Source organism: Gavia stellata, chromosome 36 (genome assembly GCF_030936135.1).
Source record: "Gavia stellata isolate bGavSte3 chromosome 36, bGavSte3.hap2, whole genome shotgun sequence".
Classification (NCBI taxonomy): domain Eukaryota; kingdom Metazoa; phylum Chordata; class Aves; order Gaviiformes; family Gaviidae; genus Gavia; species Gavia stellata.
Genome location: NC_082629.1, coordinates 344,883 through 366,126, shown reverse-complemented (window position 1 = coordinate 366,126; position 21,244 = coordinate 344,883). Strand labels below are relative to the sequence as shown.

General features: G+C 51.3%; 2 protein-coding genes across 2 annotated transcripts in view; both read left to right on the top strand.

The window, feature by feature from the left end:
* The first annotated feature begins 1,178 nt into the window (after positions 1-1,178).
* Positions 1,179-3,526, top strand: ATP5MC2 (ATP synthase membrane subunit c locus 2). Its single transcript, XM_059832818.1, has 5 exons — positions 1,179-1,211; positions 2,102-2,175; positions 2,725-2,802; positions 3,011-3,171; positions 3,257-3,526. The coding sequence occupies exons 2-5, from the start codon at positions 2,137-2,139 to the stop codon at positions 3,369-3,371; spliced, it is 393 nt and encodes a 130-aa protein (XP_059688801.1). The 5' UTR covers positions 1,179-1,211; positions 2,102-2,136; the 3' UTR covers positions 3,372-3,526.
* Positions 3,527-4,220: 694 nt separating this feature from the next.
* LOC104264084 (cyclic AMP-dependent transcription factor ATF-7) overlaps positions 4,221-21,244 on the top strand; it is a 69,302-nt gene continuing 52,278 nt past the window's right edge. Inside the window, exon 1 of the mRNA XM_059832791.1 lies at positions 4,221-4,246. The gene's annotated coding sequence lies outside the window, so the exon portion shown is untranslated. The remainder of the gene's footprint in view (positions 4,247-21,244) is intronic.

Below are 21,244 nucleotides of genomic sequence, written 5' to 3'. Positions count from 1 at the left end.
TGTCCCAGTCCCCCAGCACCCTTCGGTGACACTGTCCCCCTGCACCCTAAGGGGCCTCCAGCAGCCTAGGGTGACAAAGTGTCCCCTGCACCCTGGGGTGTCCCAGTCCCCCAGCACCCTTCAGGGACACTGTCCCCCTGCACACTAAGAGGCCTCCAGCACCCTTTGGTGACACCGTCCCCTGCACCCTGGGGTGTCCCAGTCCCCCAGCACCCATCAGTGACACTGTCCCCCAGCACCCTGTGGTGACACTGTCCCCCAGCACCCTGGGGTGTCCCAGTCCCCCAGCACCCATCAGTGACACTGTCCCCCAGCACCCTTCGGTGACACTGTCCCCCAGCACCCTGGGGTGTCCCAGTCCCCCAGCACCCTGGGGTGACACCGTCCCCCAGCACCCTGCGGTGTCCCAGTCCCCCAGCACCCTTCAGTGACACTGTCCCCCAGCACCCTGCGGTGTCCCAGTCCCCCAGCACCCTTCGGTGACACTATCCCCCTGCACCCTAAGAGGCCTCCAGCACCCTGTGGTGACACCGTCCCCTGCACCCTGCGGTGTCCCAGTCCCCCAGCACCCTTCGGTGACACTGTCCCCCTGCACCCTGGGGTGACACCGTCCCCTGCACCCTGGGGTGTCCCAGTCCCCCAGCACCCTGGCACCCTGTCCTCACACACGTGCACGCTCCTTGCACACACACGTGCAAACACACACACGTACGCACACAGCCCACAGCCATGCACACGCCCCTGTGCGCACACACGTGTCCGCACACCTGGGCACGCACACGCGTCACGCGTGTAGACAGACGTGTACGCTCACGTACACACGTGCACACACATACACACGTGCACAGACGTGTGCACACACACACGCACCCACGGGCCCCCCCCAGCCCCGTGCACCCCCACGTCCGCTGGTGCCCCCCCACGAAATTGCGCCCGCAGCGCCCCTCTTGGCCGCCAGGGGGCGCGGTCCCGCCTCTCCAGACCCCGCCCCCTCCTCCCAGCCCCGCCCCCGCGCGGCGCTGCTCCTCACCGCCCCGCAGAGGGCGCGCAGCCCCCGGCCCCGCCGCCTCCCGGCCCGCAGGCGGCGCCGCGGGGCGGAGGGCGCTCTGGGCGGCGGCATCCATTGCCTCTCAGTGGTCCTTCCGGGTGGCGCTTCCGGGCGCGCCTGCGCACTCGGTGCCTCCGCGACCTGCCCGTTGCCGGTACGCCAGGTGAGCGGCGGCGGGTTGGGGCGTGAGGGGGGGCACCCTCGGGGGGGAAGAGAGCACCTTGATGGGGGCAAGGAGAGAGGGAGAGAGACCCCCTCAGGGTGGGGGAGTGGGAGAGAGACCCCCTCAGGGTGGGGGAGGGGAGGGCGAGAGAGGTCTCAGGGGTGGGGGAGGGGAGGCCCCCCCTCAGGGGTGGGGGACGTCCAAGAGATACACACACCCCCTTTGCGTGGGGACAGGGACGGGCGACCTCCCCCCCCCCACCCCCAAGAGCTGGTTGGGGCATACCCCCACGCGAGTTTTGGGGTGACACCCCCACACAGAGTGAATTTCGGGGTGACAACCCCCCCGAGTTTCGGGGTGACACCCCCCCCCCCCCACTGTTTTGGGGCCACATCCCCTCACACTGCCTTCTGGGGTGGTCTCCTTCCACGCTGGGATTTCCCCCCCTGTGCTCTGTCCTCTCCAGCCCCCAGGTCCCCTGCCAGGGCTGGGGGTCCCCAGGCCGTGACCCCCCCAGAGCTGTCCCATTCTCTGTCCACGCCTGCCCCAGTTGGCAGGGCCGAGGGGGGATCCCCAGAGCCTGTCCTGCCTCGCGGGGACGAGGGGCCTCACGAGCTCCTATTGCCCCCCGGGCAGGTGAAACCCCCCAGGACTCTGCGCTGGAGCAACTCCAGGACCCCAAAGTCCTGAGCCCCAAATTGCCCCCATGGTGGCACTCAGCTGTCACTTGGGTGACAAAGACATGTACAGCCCTGCCATTCCCGCATGGCTCAGACCTCCTGTGTGTCCCCAAGTCCCCTGTGCCTGTCCCAGGGGCCACCCCGCATCCGTGAGGCCGGATCCCACGTGCTGCGGCTCCTCACGCCCTGGTGTCTGTGTGTCTCTTCCAGCCGTGTCCTGCACGTGTGTCACTCCGTCCCTCACCATGTACGCCTGTGCAAAGTTCGTCTCCGCTCCTGCGCTAGTGAGTAGTAACAAACCTCTCCTTCGCCCTCGATGTCCCCTCTGTGGAACGAGGATGTGCGGGGGGTAACACATGCCCTGCTTCGGGGACAGGGAGAGAGGTTTGGGGACAGTTTTGCAGGTCTAGAGCCACCCTGGGCCGCACTGAAGGTGAGTGGAGCCCCGAGCGCTCAGCCGCTCTGGTTAAAGATCGTTTGCCATCCCTCGATGGTTACTAATTACCCACGTGGAGGTGGATACGGCGCTGGGCGTAAAGCGCCTTTGGCCGGGTGCCGGCCCCGGCAGCACGCAGGATCTGTACGCCGACGCCTGCAGCTGTGGGGTGCCCGCGGCAGGGCCATGGGGTGCTCCGCTTTGGTGCTGGGTGCCAGGACAGGCTCTCCCAGCTGGGTGCTGCTGGCTCATAGGGTGCCCCGAGGGGCTGAGCATGTTCGGGGGGTACCAGAGGTGGCATCGGTGACCTCAGGGGACCCCTGTGTGGAATTTCACTGCCCTGAGGGAGCATGGGGTGGAGTGTCCCACCCAAAGCTGAGGGTGCTGTGCCTTGCAGGTGAGGAGGAGCTCGCGAGTGCTGTGCCAGCCCCTCTCTGCCTCTGTGCTGAGCAGTCCCGAGGCCCGGATGGAGCAGGTAACATGCCCAGCTCGGACTGGGGGGCACACAGCAGGCTGGGGGGTGCTGACCACTGCCCCTGGGAGGGGCGTGGGGAAGCGACTGTGCCCCCTGCCCGCTCTGGGGCTCCCTGAGAGGCTGTGGGGAGATCGATGGGGGGAAACTGAGGCCTCGAGGGGGGCTGGGATGAGGTTCCCCCCCTCCACCTGCTTGCCCACCCTCCCAGGCGCGACCGGGTGCCCACCGGACCATCCAGACGAGCGCAGCCCACCGGGACATCGACACCGCCGCCAAGTTCATTGGCGCTGGCGCTGCCACCGTGGGGGTGGCTGGCTCTGGCGCTGGCATCGGCACTGTCTTCGGCAGCCTCATCATCGGCTACGCCAGGTCAGAGGGGACACTGGGGAGGATGGAAATGGGGGGGTCGAAGGCTGGCTGCACCCCCATTGACCGGCCTCTCCTCTCCCTGCAGGAACCCCTCGCTTAAACAGCAGCTTTTCTCCTACGCCATCTTGGGCTTTGCCCTCTCCGAGGCCATGGGGCTCTTCTGCCTCATGGTGGCCTTCCTCATCCTCTTCGCCATGTGACAGAGCCGGTGACAGTGACAGTGACGGAGCCGGCGCCCCAGTGTGCCTGGTCCCCTGCCCAGCGGTGGATGCCGGCTGCAGGGCAGGGGAGAGCCCCAACCCCAACCCTGGCCCCGCCATGGGCGGGAGGGGAATAAAGACGGTTTGATAACGGGGTCTTTGCTCCTTGTGTCTCCTTGGTGGCCCCGTCCTGTGTCACTTGCCTGCGGCTGGCATTGGGGCACAGTGCAGCGGGGGACCACGCTGCCCTGGGCTCGCTTCCCCCCCGCCGTGGGGAGGTGGCAGTGTCCCCAGAGGGGACACCATCTGCCTGGGGCTGAGGCCTGCTGCCACCCTGAGCCCTCAGCCACGTCCCCAAGGGGACGGGGACATCATTGATGCCTAGGGACAGCCGGCAGCCCTGGGGACTGCAGCCTGGGCTGTCACCTCCATCTGTCCCTGCCCAGGGCCATCACCCCCTTGGGGACACCTCAACCGGCACCGGCCGCCTGGCAGCCCCAGGAGCTGGAGTTTGGGGTGTTCCTGGGTGTTGGGGTGCGGGTATCAGGCGTGTCCTGGGTTCAGGGGTGTCCCCGTGTCGCTGTCCCCGCAGGAGGGAGAGTCCCCCGGGGCGGCCTCTCTCTGTCCCCGGAGGCCTCCCTCCCTCTGGTCACCCCCGAGGAGGCGTGGTTAGCCCCGCCCCTCTGCGGCGAGACCCCGCCCCCGAAGCCCCCCATTGGTCCCGGCGCGGTTACCTCCCCTCGGGTCTCGCGAGAGTCTCGCGCGTTGGGAGGCGGGTGGGGGGGGGCTCGCGGAGGGGAGGCGGGAGCCCCAGCGCGAGAGGCAGCCAGCGCGAGGCCCCGGCGGCGGCGCGGCCCGGCCCGGCCCTCCCTCAGGTAACCGGCGGCGCCCGGGCTTGGCGGGCCGCGGGGCCGCCCCGGGCGGGGGAGGCGGCGAGAGAGGCGGCGGGGCAGCCCCCGGGGGGGTCGCGGGGATCCCCGGCCGGCCCCTCCCCCCCACAACTCTCCCCGAGTTTTCGTGAGGCAGCCGCTTCGCTGCCCCCGCCCCTTCGCTGATTGACGGAGCCTTCCGGCCAATCGACTCGCCGCTAGGCCCGGAGTGGCGGGCGGCGCGGCCAATGGTGGCTTAGGGGGCGCCGCGATGGGGCAAGCCCCTCCCCAGGTGGGCGGGGCTGCTGGGGGCAGCGAGGGGCCCGGGCGGTGCCTGAGGGGGGGAGCCCGGAGGCCAGGGGGGCCCCGGGGGGGGGAAACCCGGGCAAACGGGGGGGCTTGGGGGTCTAGGGGCGGAGGTATGGGGAGGTCAGCGGGATACGGGGCGTCAGGAGTATGGGGGGGCCGCGAGGGGTGGGGGCCTTGGGGGGGGGGCGGTCCTGGGGAGTATGAGGGGACTTGAGGGGTTGCAAATAAAGGGGCACTGAGGGGTGGGTGTCCTGGGGGGGGTCTTGGGGGGCTTTAAGGGGAGGGGGGTCTTGCAGTGGGATTCTGGGGGTGAGCCCTGGAGAGTTATTGGGGAGTCTTGAGGGACTGTGGATGGGAGACCTTGAGGGGTGGGGGAGCTTTGGAAGAGGAGAGAGAGTTGGGGGGGGTGTCTTTGGAGGTTGTAGATATGGAAGACCCTTCGGTGTGCAGATCCTGGGGGACCCTGAAGAGATACGGGGTGTCCTGGGGGTTGGCAGATACGGGGACCTCAGGAGTTAGAGGGGAGCCTGGTGGGGGGAGGGACCCCCTGAGATGCAGGTGCTGGGGGAACCCCTTTAACTGGGACTTGGTCCTCCTCTGGATGAAGAGCGGGGTGCGCTCAGGATGGTGGCTCGTGACTCTTTTGGGGCAGCTGGGGAGGATCCAGGCCTACGTGTGGTGTGGGGGCTCCCAGTGGCAAGCAGATGTAGAAGGGATGTGGAGAGGTTGTAGGTGCCCGTGGGGGTGAGGTGGGGAACAGGGTGTAGGCTGGTGAACGGCTGTGGGGCTGCAGGGTGTTGGGAGGTGGGGGGCTCTCAGCCCCATCCCACCCCATGCAGTCCCAGGGGGGATCAGTGACTCTCACAGCACTGAGTAAAAGAAGACATGCAAACAACAGAAAGTAGAGAATTAAGTAGTTTTTTTTCCCAAGTCTGAAACGGTGGTTAAGTCTCACTGGGGGACTTTGAGAGCTCAGACTTCTGAGAGCTTGTTGAAGCGGTGAGGTTTCACTGTGCACTTGCTCATCTGCCGCTGGCACTGTGAAATCTGTTGCCTCTTGGTAGTTCTGACTTCGCGAGCACCAGCTGGGTCACGTCTCAAAGCAGTTTTGTTTCTACTGCCAGAAGCGTTGGTACGGAGTCCCTCAACCTTACTAAGGAAAAGAGATCGGCAGGCTCAGGTGTGAGGTGAAATGCGTGTGACAACAAAAACTCCTTGTTCTGCTCAGCTTTCCCCATTTTGCTCTTTCTGCCTCTTTCGTCGTTGCCTCTTCTTCACTGAGTCACATCGTTATCTTTCTTTATGAAGTTATCACTTCTTTCCCTGCTCAGGTCCCTCTAAAGACAACATTTCAATTTAACGTTCAGGAGTACAACATAGAAGTGTTGCTAACACTTCAGCAGACTTCCCAATTTATTTTGCCTCACTACAGTATTTGTTTGGCAGGGACTTTCCTCTGCCAGGCATGGTCTGAAGGGGCTGTCTAGTTCTTTGCAAACTGCTTTAAAAATAGTTGTTACTAAAAGTCATTTCTGCAGAGGAATTCAGCAGCAGTTCTCAACCACTGGCTTTGTTGGACAGTTTTTTTGGATTGGGGTTTTCTCAGCGGAGACTAAGAATAACTTAACTGTTTGAATGTGGAGGAGAAGTTTGTGGGAGGTGGATTGAACAGCCAGATTCCCGTTTGGAAAATGAGTAGGGTTAACATCCTTGCTCCTTGTTTCCTTAAAGTGAGAGATCGTATTCACCTTCTGTGACATGAGTGGGATAGTCACTGTTGCCAACTGTAATCACTTTGTGGGCTGGAGAGTTCTGGAGTGCTTGTTTGCTCTTAGTGTCAAAAACAAACAAACAAAAAAGGGAGTGGGTTCAGCTGGTGGAAGCAGCTAGTCAGCAGTTGACCTGTGAGGTTTGTAGTGATTACCTGCGGCTGGTATGGTCTTTTCTCAGAAGAGTGTTTTATTTCCCATCCTAGAAGTTGCTTGGGAATTGAGAAGTGGGAGACTATTTTAGTATCTGATAGACTTCACTGCTTTAAGAACTTTTTTAATGCAGCTATGAATTTCCTTAATTGTGTGCCAGTCCTTTGGTTATACCTAATTGTTATATGTTAAACACTTCCTCTCCCTTTTGGCGCTTGCCTGTCAACTAACTGTAAAAAAATTATCATGTCCACCTTACTTACCGCTTAGCCAAACTAGGCGTCTAGTTATTTTAATCTTTCCTTGTAAATCAATCCCTCCAGCTGCTTAACTATATTTTCCTGAATGCCTTCCAATTTGCCAATATCCTACTGATACTGAATAGCTTGGAGTTGAACGTGGCTTGCATCAGTGCTGGAAATTGGGACTTCCCCTCCTTACTCTCTGTCTGCTCAGATCTGAGAAGGAAAAGCTTTACACAAACTTTGTGAATCTGTTAAACCTTCCACTTGCATCTAACTTACTTTTCCCCTGTGAAGGGTATTTCTAACATTAATTTCTACTTATTCTTGCACATATTTCTGTTTTTTCAAGGTTCCTTATTTTCCGGTCTTCTCCAGCATTTCCCACCCTATGAATGTAGTGCTCTGATTTTTTTTCTTTGTATGATTTATAAAGATGTCAGGTGAAAACTGCTGTTGAGCCTTGCTGAGTCCCGCTGTTAGACGCTTAGCCCACCTTGGTAGGTTGCAAGTGCTGTTGATGGGACTGTTGTTAGTCTGAGTTAACTTGGAAGCGCCCTACAATCTGTGTGGCACGACTATGATGGTGATTGCATAGATATGCCATGTAGGAAAATGGCAAAAATAAAAGGACGTGGCTTAAAAAAAAATCAAGCTTCTCATTAATGACTTTATTCCTGCCTCTTCCCAAATCCTTCCGAGCCTGACTAGAGGAGACGCTGGCTGTGGAGGTCGTTCTCAGGATGGCTGAAAGGGGGTTTGTGGATGTGGCATGGCGCAGGCAGGAAATTTCCCTCTCCTGTTTTGAAAGATGGGGAAGTTTGAGAGAGGAAGCGCGAGTGGATGGGTGTGAGAGGATGGTTGGGGGGAACAAACGGAATCCTCTTCCCATCCTCCTTGAACATGCAGGAGCCTGCTTCCAAGGTCCACCGGTTTCCCCTGATGAGGAGGAACTGGAGCTCTTCTGAGGGTGTGCAGCAGGGATCAGAGCAACTAGGACACATCCTCGCCCAGAGCCGGTTGCTGCCTCTTTGTGGTGGAAACATTTTTAAAATGGCTTAGTAAAATACGCTCAGCTTCTGGCAGGCCTCGTGGTGCGCGTGTTGTTTTTTGCAGCATGTGTTAGTAGAGGATCTCTGGGTTGGATTTTGTTTTGGACTCATTTTCTGCTGCATCACACGTGATACTTTTTCACGTTCTGTTTGGTTTTATTTATCCTTCTGACTTTCTTAGGGCCTTTTTTTTTTTTCTATGTTCCTAGCACCAAGAATTGAGGTTAGATTTCCAAAACCACTCTTCCCCCCATCGCTTAGCACCCAACTATGATGCATTTTGAGAGGGCTTTCCAGTGCTGTGAGAAAATATTTTTTTTCACAGACCTTCAGTATTGGGGACCTGTTGCTTCCTGTAACTTCACTTATTTATTTTTTCCCCATTTTAAAGTAATCCTGTTTCTTGGTTTTGGTTTCAAGGAACTTGTAATACAATGGGTGAATGCTGAGTAGTGTGGGCTGAGCAGAGAGGTAAGCAAGGGTTTCCCTGGGGAGCTAGAAATAGTTTCTGTTGGTGTAGAGGTGCGTAGGAAGCTGCCTATAGAGACTAAAACAAAAGCACGTTTATAGCCTCACTTCCTTCTGAATATAAAACTGAGGTTTTAGTCAGCCGCATAATGCTCAGCCTTCACATCACAATATTTGTCACATCTTTTTGTCTGACTGATGAATTCCTACTTCGTGTCACTAGAAGTCCTCAGCGAATCTCTTCATTCTGCTCCTTCTCCACTTCTTTGAATCGCTTTGCCCAGATCCAAAAAGTTAAGGCTTAAACTGTGCGCAGCCTTGCTCTGCCGGCAGAAGCGGCAGGAGTTTGAGGCTGGCCAAGCTGTACCTGTGGTCTCAGCCCTCCTCCGAGCAATGGGCACGCAGGCGGGTAAGCTGCGAGACTGGGTCGCGGAGAGCACGCGCGTTGGAGGACACCGGCATTTCCTGACTTACAGCCCTCGGAGGTGCTGGTATCCACAGAGGTTCCTCTCCAAGCTGCTGGTTGATGTTCGTGCACTCGGGTTTGTTCTCCCTCTTTAGAGCTGATATTTACAATGTGTTTTGCTGCAATTAGTCTTGGCTCATGGGAGTTTGGCTTAACTGCTTCTCTGAAGTTCAATTTCATAATCTTCCAAGAGCTTCTTGCTTTTTTTTTCCCCCCACCTCCCCGATACACCTGGTGGGGCACATGCTGATGCAGAAGTCAGCCGTACAGTATCCTTTATATAGCACGTGCTGCATTTTAATGCATGCCAAAGTTTGACATTTGTTTTTGAAACATGATAAATTCAGCGCCTTAACCAACTTCAACACAATGTGGTTTCACTGAGGCTAAACCTAATTTTAATTCAGGCTAATTATTTTGTGGAGCAGGATTTTTTGGCTTGCGCCTCTTTCCTCTAAGCTCTTTGCATGCTTTGCTGGGGTGGGAATGAGAGGCCAAGCTGGCCGGGGTGAATTTTCCTACCTCCATGTCTCCCTTTTGCTGCTGTACACGAGCAGGGGCTGCCGTCCCACATTGGGACAAGCGCAGAGCTGAGCTCCCAGGCGACAGCAGCCACGTACTGAACTTTCCCAACGAAAGCAACGGGTTTGGCTTGCGGGGAGCGGTGCGGGGATTGTGAACGGCGCTGCCGCTCTCGTCGCAGGAGCGAGCCAGCCCACGGAGAGCCTGCAGCGGTCTGGAATGCCGCTCTGCTGTCCCACCCTTGCGCGAGAGAATAAAGCGGCGGTGGAGACGTGGTGCCAGCCGTTGCAAGCTGGTTCATGAATAAACAAAGCTTCTCTGCCAGCTACGGGCCGAGAAATATGGGGGTATTTCTCTGTGCATGCTCTGCAGAGCTCTGAGCTCTCTTTGTGAGGCACGGCTACCAAATAAATCCTAAAAGAGAAGCTGTACGAGGACGTTTTCCCCCCCTTCTCCTGAAAAAAAAGATATTTGAACTCCTTTAGTATGAAATGCATGTTGTGCCTGGAGTTCAAAAGTGAGTAAAGCTGCAAAGTTCACCATTTCCCTGCCTTTTGGGGACGTGCTGCCACGCTTGCAGTGCTGCCTTTAGCAGAGCTCTTGCACTGCTTGCTTTCTCTTTTTTTTTTTTTTTTTTTTTTTTTTTTGCTCATGGAGAATGTTTTCAGCCTTGGTTGGCAGAGTCCCCGTTCTGAATACCATTGTTACTATTTAAAATAATAATAATAATAATAATAAAAAAGCAGTCTTTCACAGACTTCAGTGTATTAAGGACTTGGCTAGACATGGACTTGGCAGTGCTAGGGAATAAGCAATGCCCGAATGAGTGTATTTATACCTGTGTAACTAACCGTACCGAGCTGTCTTATACCCTTTAACTGTTTCCAAAGTGAGTAAACCAGACTTGGAGCAGAACATGGCTTTTGGGTTTTCTGCCAAAAAACTCTTGTTGGTGCTGACTCTGCTGAGATGAAGGGAACAAATCTTAAAATCGCTAAGCAGATGATGCTTGCAATTATTTAAAATAGCCGGCGTTTAAAATAGACTTGTTTCTAGAGGTACAGCTGGTCGTGTCCAGGGCTGAAGATGCTGGAAATCCTTAGAAGTTTCGAAAGTGAGGTTGGACTGCTGCTGGTGAAGCTGAAGTAGGTCATGTGTGGGCAGGGAAAGCTTTGCCAGTTAATCTTCTCGCAGTGAAATGTAGTTTTCTTCTACCTCGAGCTGTTCTCGTTGCAGTGGGATCTGAAGGTAGGTTTGGCAGCCGTTCACAGGCCATTCTTCCGCTGTTGCTGTGGTACGAATAGTCCCTTTTTTTTTTTTTTTTTTTTTAAGCATTGGTAAAATAGAGCCAGATGAGGAGCAGAGGGAGATGAGATCCAAAGGCAGATTGTCACCAGGGGTGAGAGCAGCTGGGTGCCAGGTCTCCTGGAATTAACTGTTGGGTCCCAACAATGTGAAGGCAAAGACTTAGCTGAGCATCCCGCAGCGCAAGGTAGATTTACTGTATGAAAACAGGGCTGAGGAAGCTTATCTACAGCCTTAATCGGATTAGAAGCCTTTATATGGCACAGTGCACTGTTACAAACCTGGAGAATTTATATAAGAGTGAGCATTGCTCATTGTCCAGATCCTCGCTCTGACCGAGCCATGTGCAACGCGAACAGGACGAAACGTGACTTTTTTTGAATGTATTTCTGAGTGTGTTGGCAGTGTTTTAATGAGCAAGTACATTTTCTGGTGCAGGTGGTGAGAAACCTCCTGAGGGATGCTCACTCTTCTTCGTGTGGATGTTTTTCATCTTTCTGCCCCACATTGCTTTCTTTTCCTTTGTTTTTTGGAAAGCTCTCTATTTGCAATGCATATAGAGCGCTTGTTTGTATGATCCACGTTTAGGATGCTGTATCCTTCATCCATGTAAGATTTCATGCTCTGAATTATGTAAACTATATATAGGAAATCATGGCTTTGTTCACTGCTAAAACACAATCATTCCGAAGGCAGAATGCAGTTCTAGTTAAACAACTCGCAATAATGTACCAGATTTCTAGACATTGCTTGTATTTGGAATATTTCTTGCTCCCCTCTGATTTTAGGGTTTGCATATCAAATAATGAAGCCATAAAACGTGTGTGCCTTTGAATGCTGAATAAATAAAAATGCCCACATATGACGTAAATAATAACAGGTGGGACAGAATATTTTTACTTTATGACCACGCGTATGTACAAGAGCGTTGTGCCTTTCTGTCCCCTGTCCCGCTGGTACTATTTCAGTTATTTTAATTCATTGACAAGAGTTTTATCCATAGGTAGTCACTTACATAAGAGGCTCTCCTGTTCTTAACTCTGTGCAGCCTTGACTTTGATCTTCCTTTAAAACTCTTCACACACCATTGTGGGGAAAATATGTTCAAGCTTGACTTGGCCTCTTACGTCTCATTTTCAGCAGCTTTTTTTCTCACTTTCATTGAAACAGGGGCTCTTAAGCAGCTAAATAATTTCAGGAAATGGGACTCCAGTTTCTAGGTCACTTAGGCATTTCCTAGGTAAAATAATGCATTCTCTAAGGCTTGTCACGGCTTTCTTATAATTATCTCTACTCAGTAAGAAACAGTGGGTCTCTTAGGTTTTTCCTTCCTTTCTTAAACTTGAATTATTTCTCTCTCCTGTAGTAGATCTCTTGCAATATGTTGTCCCTGCCGTGAAGAAGCATCTAGCTGAAGATGTATCACCGCTAATGAAGAAGCGCAAGGCGACCCGAGAGCTGTAGTGCCAAGATCCGGAGGCTGCCTGCGTGTGTCTTGGAGCCTGCCTTTTAGAGTGTCTGTTTACTCAGCGTGCTGTCGCGCTACAAACTCAAGCCTGCTGGAAGCTACGCCAGAAACAGTTCCTACCTGGTGATCTCTGCTTAGAGCCTCTTTTTCTGTGGGCTGCAAGGGTTCAGTTGGTTCTGGTGTGAAGGAGGAAAGAAAAGCTTTTTGCTTGAGATTGTGGGGAAGGTTTGTGCTGTGTTGCTTTGGCTAGAGTTGGATACAGGTGTGCTCTCGCCTGTTGTCACTCTGCATTCACGCTTAGGTTGTTACCTTGCTCCTGGTGACAGATGTACCTCTGGGTCTAGCCAAAGACGCAGGGTCTGCTCTGATCTCAAAGGTGACAGCAGCGGTGGGAATTAAGTGGAGGCTTGTCTGACCTCAGTGGGGAGGCTCAGGGACTTCCATGTAGTTCCTCCCGTTTTGGAGGAGGTCCTGGAGCAACCAGTTGATGCTAAACCATACCTGGGGCCTTGCTGCTCGTTGCAGTGTTGAGGCGGGATGCTGTATTTGATGAGAGGTGGCTAGGTGCCCCCATCAAATACTCCATCTAGATGCTGCCAGTGAGTCCTGCTCTGCCCACTGTTGGGGTCTTACAGTTTGGTCTCTCCCTTGTGTCTTTGTGTAAGTACCTTAGGGACATCCTGTAGAGTCCATCTTTCCTCCAGAAATTGAGAGCGGAAGCACAACTCTGGCATATGAGTAATTGGATGATGATTTAGAGATGGTCTTTCTCCATCTTCTTGCCTGGGGAAGTTGCTGACTTGCTGGTTTATGTTGGATTTTGTCTCATGTTCATCAAAGGCTTCGAAACCCTTTGGACAGATGCCTTTTCATATTAGAAATCTGATACTTGGCACCTAACTAGAGAAACCTTGCCTGCGTTAAAGCATGTTTTGCCAAGCTACGGCTGCTTCGGTGATGTTTGGCAAGGATTAGTTAAAGTAGGTTATTTGAAGAGCAGCCGCTACTTCTCTCTCAGGAATCTGACCATGAAAGGAGGAGCAGGAGGATGCGTGCTGTTAGTGCGATGAAATATGACCTCCTCACACCTCAAAAACACCAAACCTAAGAAGTGCTCGCAAGGCATCTGCACACTGGTGTCCCTCAGCTTGATGTTAGAGAGCAGAAGGACCTCCTGAAGATGGTTCTGGATCACTCGAGCTTCTTGCGGTTGGTCTCGCTTGCTTTTTTTGCCATGACGTTCTGCATAGATTAAGAAAAAACTCAGTGTCCTTCCCTTTGTGCTGTGTGTGATGTGCGGGCAGCCCCGTGGCTCAGCTGGGGCCCAGCCGTGCGGAGATGACACGAGACTTTCTCTAACACCTTGCTCCAAAGTGGAAGGCCAGGACAGATCAGATCTGGAGGCTGGCCAGCATGAGGAGGCTCTTGGACAGTGGAGCTTCTATAATGGTTTTTATCCTGCCAGACCCTAATGTGGAGGCAATGTTAACAAATTACACTTTTTGTTATGGTAACGGTAAACTTGTTACTGTTTATAAGAGGGTCATAAACAGTGTAAGTTGTCTAGTTGGGAGGACTGGTGGAAGCTGTGCTGGGAAAAGCCTTCTGGCTGCCTGGAGCTCTCAGCCGAGGGGAGTTGTTGCTCTAACTGCGGGGGAAAAGCATTTTTGGTCTCAGTTAAGTCGCTTGTGGCTGATGTGCTGGTTTGGGACCTGTGTTATTCCTTTCGTTGGAGTTTGTTTTACTGACAATGCCTCCCCACCCCATCGCTCACGCACTGAGAGGAGGAGAGCGACTCTTGTTCGTGGCTGTCATTTCATGTGAGGTTTGACCCTTTTCCCAAAGCACATGGAAATACTCTGCAGCTGGGCTGTTAATTTGCTCCTGTGTGAGCTGAGGAGAGCTGTTTTTTAAGTCACTTTAGGGCCAAATGTCATGCCTGGTAGGAAAGGTCCTTCTTCTGATAGCAGCGACTGCAGCTCGCTGGGGTGGTGAAGCTCCAGGGCTGTTTTAAGGCACTTGCAAGCCAGAAGCAAGGGCGTAGTGCATCTTTGATGCTATCGAGGCGATAGTGTCCCAGCTATTTGGGGATGCTCTTGTGGACAGGGGATCCTCTACAAACTTGAGAGCAGTGCTGAACACCCAGAAAGGTAGTCAGATGGTAAGTGGTTGGACTTTGCTTTCACCCTGCGCTGTAGGTTAACTCGTAATGACTTGTTAAATACTGTATGTCTGTTGGAGATTTACTTCAAGCGAGTTCCTTGCCAATATTCCAGTTTATACAGTTGGGTTTGCTTTATCAAGCTTATAAAGCATAAGGGTGTTATGCCTCTAAAGCAGATTTTATAGCATCGGCTTTTGGCCTTCTTTCCCAGATGACAATTTTAAGCTCTCCTGTAACTTTTTGGTTACAAAGCAAACATTCTCACTCCTTCCCTCACACCCCAAAATAACTTTAAAGTCAAAGCCTAGGACTAACAGCAGCCTGCACGTTTTCACTAAGCTTGGTGGTGGCCTCTCCCTGTACAGCTTAAAATCTTTCGCAATGTCTTTGGGCGTATAATAGCTGGTGATAGTCAAACAGAGATCTGGGCACCCAAAGGTGCAGAACAAGCTCTGTTCCTAAGTCCCTGCAGGCACCTAATTTAGTTTTGAGAGTCAGCAGTCATTCACCAGTGGAAATAAGGTGCCAAATTGACTTTACAAGGCACCTAAAAGCAGGTTGGGCACCTAGCCCTCTGTCTTGTAGAGCTAACCCTGCGACAAGGAAGCCTACACGTTAAAGTGGCTCGTTTTCTTGAGGAAGAACTTCACCCGTTCGTTTTTACCCCACTGTACGATGGATTATGGTGCTGTGAATCGTCACCGTGGTGTTGTACATTAATCCAGGGTAGCCTGGGGTATGCTGACATTAAACCCCAGCCAAGTGCTGTGGAAGGACTGGGTTCCCCTTCGTGGGTTTTCTGGGTGCAGCTGCCTCTTGCTGCTGCCTCCCTGACCCTGCTGATCGCAACCTATTCAGAGCACGGTGTGCTGAATATTCCTTTCGATGGTCAGGAAGCTCGAGGCAGAGAGCTGTTAATGACTGCACTTAGAAAAATAATAAAGAGCCTTTCCTGGAACCGTCTCAAAGCAACACGTTTCCTTCCTTGCATTTTGGTGGGAAATCTCTTACTATTTTTGAGAGCTTGGGGCAGTGCCTTATACTTCCTTCTCTTTTGGCTAGCGGAGTAGAAATGGCTGTCTTAATCTGACTTTCTTTCCCTCGTACTTACCAAAAAGCAGTTTGGTTTTTGATTGCAACCAACCTCTCTTCCAGTTCCAGCTCCCTGTGGCAATTACGGATTCTGTCTCGAGCCTGCCTGCGATCTTGTATATTTTCCTGTAGTAAGATGTATGCTACAGCACAGATTCTGTGCAGCCATCTATAATAATCTAGTTTATTGTGGTTTTATCTCTTCTTCCCAGTAGCAGTGTACTGCCTGTCCTTGGGGCTTGGTCTAGTGTCTGGAGCACTATTTGTGTTTGAATAGGCTTGTTTGTATCGCGGCTCTGGTTGTTAATGCTTTTGGCATGGCTCCCAGGTCTCAACAAAGTTACCCAAATTGATCTGGGATGGCCTTGCGACTCATTAGTCTCTGAGAATTAATCCCATGTAGCTCAGTCTCATAAAAAGTTAACTCCTAGCTCTGTTTTACCTTTTGCATTAAACTGGCATGCCAAAAGTAGAAGAGTAGCGAGGAGCACAGTGACTTGATCAAGGAGAAAACAAGCTTCACCAGCTGTAGGTGTAGTAGTAGCCAGTTGTACCTTGCAATAATCCCAGGTGGCAAAGCCTTCTGTGGGAAGACTTCTTTCTCTTTTTTTGGTAAATGTGGGGATTATTTTGAGAACACTGTTTCTGATCCAGTTCTGCCTTTACTCCTGCTGTCAGCTAAAAAGTGTCATTTTCCTGCAAAAGCCGCAGCCCTCCCTGGGTCTCCCACCCTTCTTGAAAACTCTTTGCCCTATTTAATAGCCCGGGACAATTGCAAACAGGTTTTCTGCATTGCCTGTTTGTAGAAAGACATCTTACCTTTAGCTGCACCTTTGCTTGGACTTGTTCCTGCACGCCTGAGGCTGGTTGGTGTCTGTGATGGGTTTTACATCTGACTGTGAAGGGTGCTTTTTCATTTTGGAGAGTAAACCAGTTATAATCTCTGTGCCAGTACATGTCCTACAGTGATACAGGACAGGGCTGCTGCACTTGAACCATCTGGGTATCCATCCTCTTTTTGCTTGCAGATAGCATCACCCGTCTCAGATGAACTCCCTCATCCTAGAGCCCCTGGTAAGAGCCTTTTGGGGCGCTGGGTGCCGCAGTCACCGTGGTGTCGGCACTGATCCTGACACCGAGGCACCAACGCAGTTATCCTGTGTGATTTGTCTGCTTTTCCTCTCCACCTCTCCTTTCATCGTTGCCGTAACTCTTGGCAGACTTTTAAAACTGATGCTGAAATTCCCTAAATCACCTCTTTTTGCAGTGCAGCGCTCAAGCAATTGTTTGTTCTTTTGGAGGCTGCAAATCTGAGGGGTAAGAGAGCGCGATGGGAGACTGAAGCCTTTTACTGGAATATGAAAAACAACCGTAGATAAACTCATGCACAGACAGAATATAGAGCGAGGGAGGCTTGATCGTACCTGCAGGCGTCTGTTCATCTCTTGGAAACTAACAGCCCTTTTGTTTCCTCACCGCACCTTTCACTGACAATCTTAACTTACAGTCAGTTCCCTAGGAATGTCCTTTCTCTTGATGTCCCTATCTCTAGCAATTTTCTTTCGTCTAACTCATTTTGCAGCTCATTCTTCACTCAGGTCTTCCTAGGCGAGTAAATCTTAGCAGAGGGAGACTTCTGTCAGCAGAGCGTGCAGTTTGCTTTTGTTTTCTGTTCTACTTTAAGCTTATTTTTAGGAGGTTGCTCTGCAGCTCTTTTGGTTTTGTTTCATAGTTCGTGCAACCTCTATCTTTAATTTTGTGGTCATATTAATGTAAAGTTTATCCTTATGATTTATGGGAGTAAACCATAAATGTTCTTGTGCTGGTATACCAGTAAGCGCGTTTGTGCTGGAGAGGGGAGCTGTGCTGGCAAACTCGAAACAGAACAATTTTTGTGTACGCCCAAGCGTTCATTGGGATCTGAAGTATTTCAGCTTGTCTTGCAAGGCACAGATGCAAGACTGTTGGGCACAAGCATTCCTGCAATAACAATAGTCACATGCAAGTACAACAATAGAGCCTTATTTTTAGAGCATTTTTCATACCAACTTTATCCCCCAACATTCAGCAGAGTTAATGACTTGGGAGTTTCTTCAATTTTAACACTGAGGTTTAAGGAAAAGGTTTGGGTTTTTTTTTTTTGATGGAGATTTGAGGTGATCCAGAAAAAGTGTTTTCCAGTTGGTGGCAGCTGTGAGGGTCCCAGTGTTGGGCGCAGGAGATGTTGGGCCACCGTTGGAGGCAGCTGGACATAGGAGGGTAAGAGACCCAGCAACGTCCTCGGAGGGGATGAGGGGCCAGTTGCTCGTGACTTTCGCAAACCAGAAGAGGCATGACTCAGATTTACAAATCTTGGCTTGAGACTGCTTCCAGACCTCAGCTGCTTGTCAGTAATTCAGCTGGAACGGGTCCGTAAAAGCTTCACGAACACAAAAACTGATGCTGCTCGTACCTCGATCCTGACACGTATTAGGGCAGTCGAGTATACTTAATGACTAGGGCGTGGGATATTTGTAGTAATGTGCACTTCTGAAAGCGTGGTTGTGGGTGACAACGCTAAAGGCAATTAAGAGTCTGACTGTGGCCCTTTCTGTGGCATCAGGCTAATGGCTGCCAACCAAAACCATGACTTCTCACTGTGGCTACAGGCATACCTCAGAATCTCCTTTCCTCTATAAAGCTAAAATAGTGCATTTGAAAGGCTATGGAGCATCTTGGATGAAAGGAACCATAAATGCCAAATGTGCTTTTGAAAACGTGTATCCTGCTTCTCATGTGTCTTCCGAAACTGTTTCCAAATTGAAGTTTTTAAAATGAGGTGCCAACACGTGTCCTGGGGGAAATCCTTTTCAGGAAGGCTGGTCTTTCATTGCTGTTGTTGATGCATGTAATATGTCTAATTCCTTTTAAGGGAGTTAAAATATTACCCCTAGGTGTCTGTCTAGACTAGGATAACTGGCTTAGTTTTTTCTTAATGGGTTAGTTAACATGCTTTGGGACCACTTCGGTTTATGGACTGATATACCAGGGGGAAAGTAGCATATGGGCTGACTTGAATATCTGCAGGAAGAATTAAACTTTTAAATAAGTGGAAATTTTGATTATTGTGGTAAGCAAAACCAGCTTATCCCCAGACCAGTGTCCCAGTCAAGCTCTTCATCATAAATAGAGGATCTGATGGGCAGCTCAGTTCATTTGGATGGGAGGGGGAGGCTTCAGCTTTCATCGGATACCTGCAGCCTTTTCCCTTCCAGCTCTTGCGAGTGCCAGGAGCCTGTTTAGATGGGTAAAATACATACCTTAATTTTAAAGATCACAACATCATCCTGTCTATATACGAACCATCGCTTTTAACCTCTCTGGAACTTCACACCTAGGTTGTGGTTCATTGCCAAGTTTAAAATTATACCTTTTGTTAGTGTTTAATGTACCTGTCAGCTAATGCCCTTACCCAGGGAGGCGGTAGGGGACTGGGATGCGTAAGGTGCATGCATGGATGTTGGTAGGGAAAAGGAATGATGGAGAAATTCAGCCGTAACGGTGGGAAGAGGCAGAACTTTCCTATTAGTCTGGGGAGAATTGTGTGCAAGAGAGGGAGGGCCTGAGCTGGGGGAAATGAGCTGTCTACTAAAAAGACTCTCCCGTAGAAGGTCCTAGACTGGACCCCCTTCCTGCTTCCCAATCCCAGCAACTCATTTGCACTCTCTTGCTTCCTGGCTGACTTCGGTGAAGAATTCTTCCCTGTGAAGGAAAGAATAACAGCAAAGCAACTTCCAAAGTAACCAGTGGAAAAGTATGTGGTGTTTTACGTCCCTAAAATGGTGGTAGTGGGAGGTTTGTACATCTCCTCCAAATAACAAGATGGTTTGTCATCACAAAATTGGCAAAGGCTTGTCCAGCTCCAGCTGTGGCCTTACACAGCTCTTTGGGAAGACCCTTCTCTTCTTTTTCTATCGTGTAGAAGGAGGCACAGCAAACATCACGGCATGTAATCTCTTCCTGTGCTGGCACCGGTGCTGCAGGCAAAACACTTCTGTCCATCTGCCTTCTGTTTGCAAGGGCTTGCCTAGATTAGGGATCCTCACGGCTACCTTGGGTTACAGTTGATCCTGTCTACACCAGCTGTTGCAAACAGGTTAGTGAAAACATAGTTCTAAATATATTTGATCTAAGGTAATAGGTATATATTCCGAACCATGGAGAAGACCACCTTCTGTTAGGTTTAAACTTTGAGAGGACAAAACCGTTCCAAAGTGGTAAGTAGTCTCCTCTCCAGTGCAGCTGTATCAAAGCCTATAGGTCTCCTAATGTCCGTTGTAGGGGCGAACTGCCACCTTCATCATCGCTGAGAGCAAGCTCTTGTGCCCAGGTTCAGCCCGTGATAGATTTTTCATTTATGAGCCTCCATGGTTCTGAGGGGATTTTGTATGGTTTGAGTTCTGCAGGTGCTAATTTGATATTTTGATTTGTTCGAGGGATTTCTTTTTTAATTCTCTTGACTCTTCACAAGGGAATTCTTCCAGCAAGTTTCAGGTGGGTCTGCTGACTGAATTATTTATTAAGCAATCTGCAGCATGCTTGGTGTATTGCACACAAAATTGATGTGGCTTCTGCACTACCATGCTCACACTCTTGACTCAGATTTTCCAAAGCCTCAAAGTAGAGTAGATTGTCTCAAATTCTTTCTTCATCAGACCAATAATCATCTCCAAAACAGTGTCTTGTAGTTCTTCCGAACTTAACAGAAGTCCTCTGCTATCAGTAAGGCCTCAGGCTGCCCAGAATGCTCTCTTGTTAATGGACATTTAAGGCATGCTGCCTCATAGCCCACACAGCAAAATACTTAACTTTCTTATGCATCAGCTGTGACTTGATTACTTTTCCCTTTAAAAACACATGCGATCCCTCCCAGCTAAGGACCTGAATTAACAAAAGGCTTTGCGCATGAGTTCCTTGTGGAATCAAAACTTCAAATATCTTCATACCCTACAAATACAATTCATGCAGCAATTGAGTAAGTGGAGCCTATGTAGGTGTGCATTAATCTCTAGAGGGTTTGTTTTCTCTATCTGCAAAGCAATCGTTAAGTGGGTTGCCCAAGATCACAGCACAAGGCAGTAACGGAGCTGGGAACAGGACTGGGGTGAACGTTGCTCTGGGGTTTTGCCTCTCTTCGTTTTGCGGAAGAGCCCCTGGTCTCTAGGGTGCTATCACAACACGTGCCTACTCGATGTCAGCCCAGCATCCTGGCATGCACTGAACCACTCCACGTAATATTTCCCGTTTATCTCCATGCCAGAAGTAGGAAGAAGTGATGTCCCTAACAAATAGAGAACAAGATTAACGTCAGGAAAAACTCATCATTGCTCTGTCAGCGCTGACACCCGTGGATAAGCAGTGCTGGAGAAATGGTGAAGTGTGGCTGTTGTCCTGGCACGCTTGTCCGGCTTTGCAAACATCCCCTTGCGATGCTGCAGTTGCTTTGGTCAGGAGTTAAAGTTGCAGCTGAAGGTGGGAATGAGCTCCACTACAGAGCAGATGCACTCTTGGATGCAAAGCTCATGTTTATTCTGTTTTTCCTCATGCTGGGCGCACTCCAGAGGAGTTGCTCCTGTTGAGAGCGCTGCTTTATACAAGCTAGTCTTCAGAAAATTTGTACTCTTAAATACCCTGTGCAAACTCCAAGGGGTGCCTGATTATCAGCACAACACGCGCTTGAGACTGCTGTGAAGCGTGGCTTTGGGTTTACTTCTTTTTACAGGCAGCGTATAGGTTATTTGCATGAGTTAATAAGGCGAGAGAGAGAAAAACACATGCAGACTTGGGGAGCGCAGTCTATTTTGGCTGAAAATGTCTTTTCAGTTTTCCGTGAGACGGCAGCTGCTTGTCAGGTCTGCGCTGACAGAACTTTGAAGCACGCTTCAGTAATCTGTCTGCGTTTCTTCACTTCCCCTTGCTGTTTCCAACATGCTAAAAATCATCAAAACAGTGAAA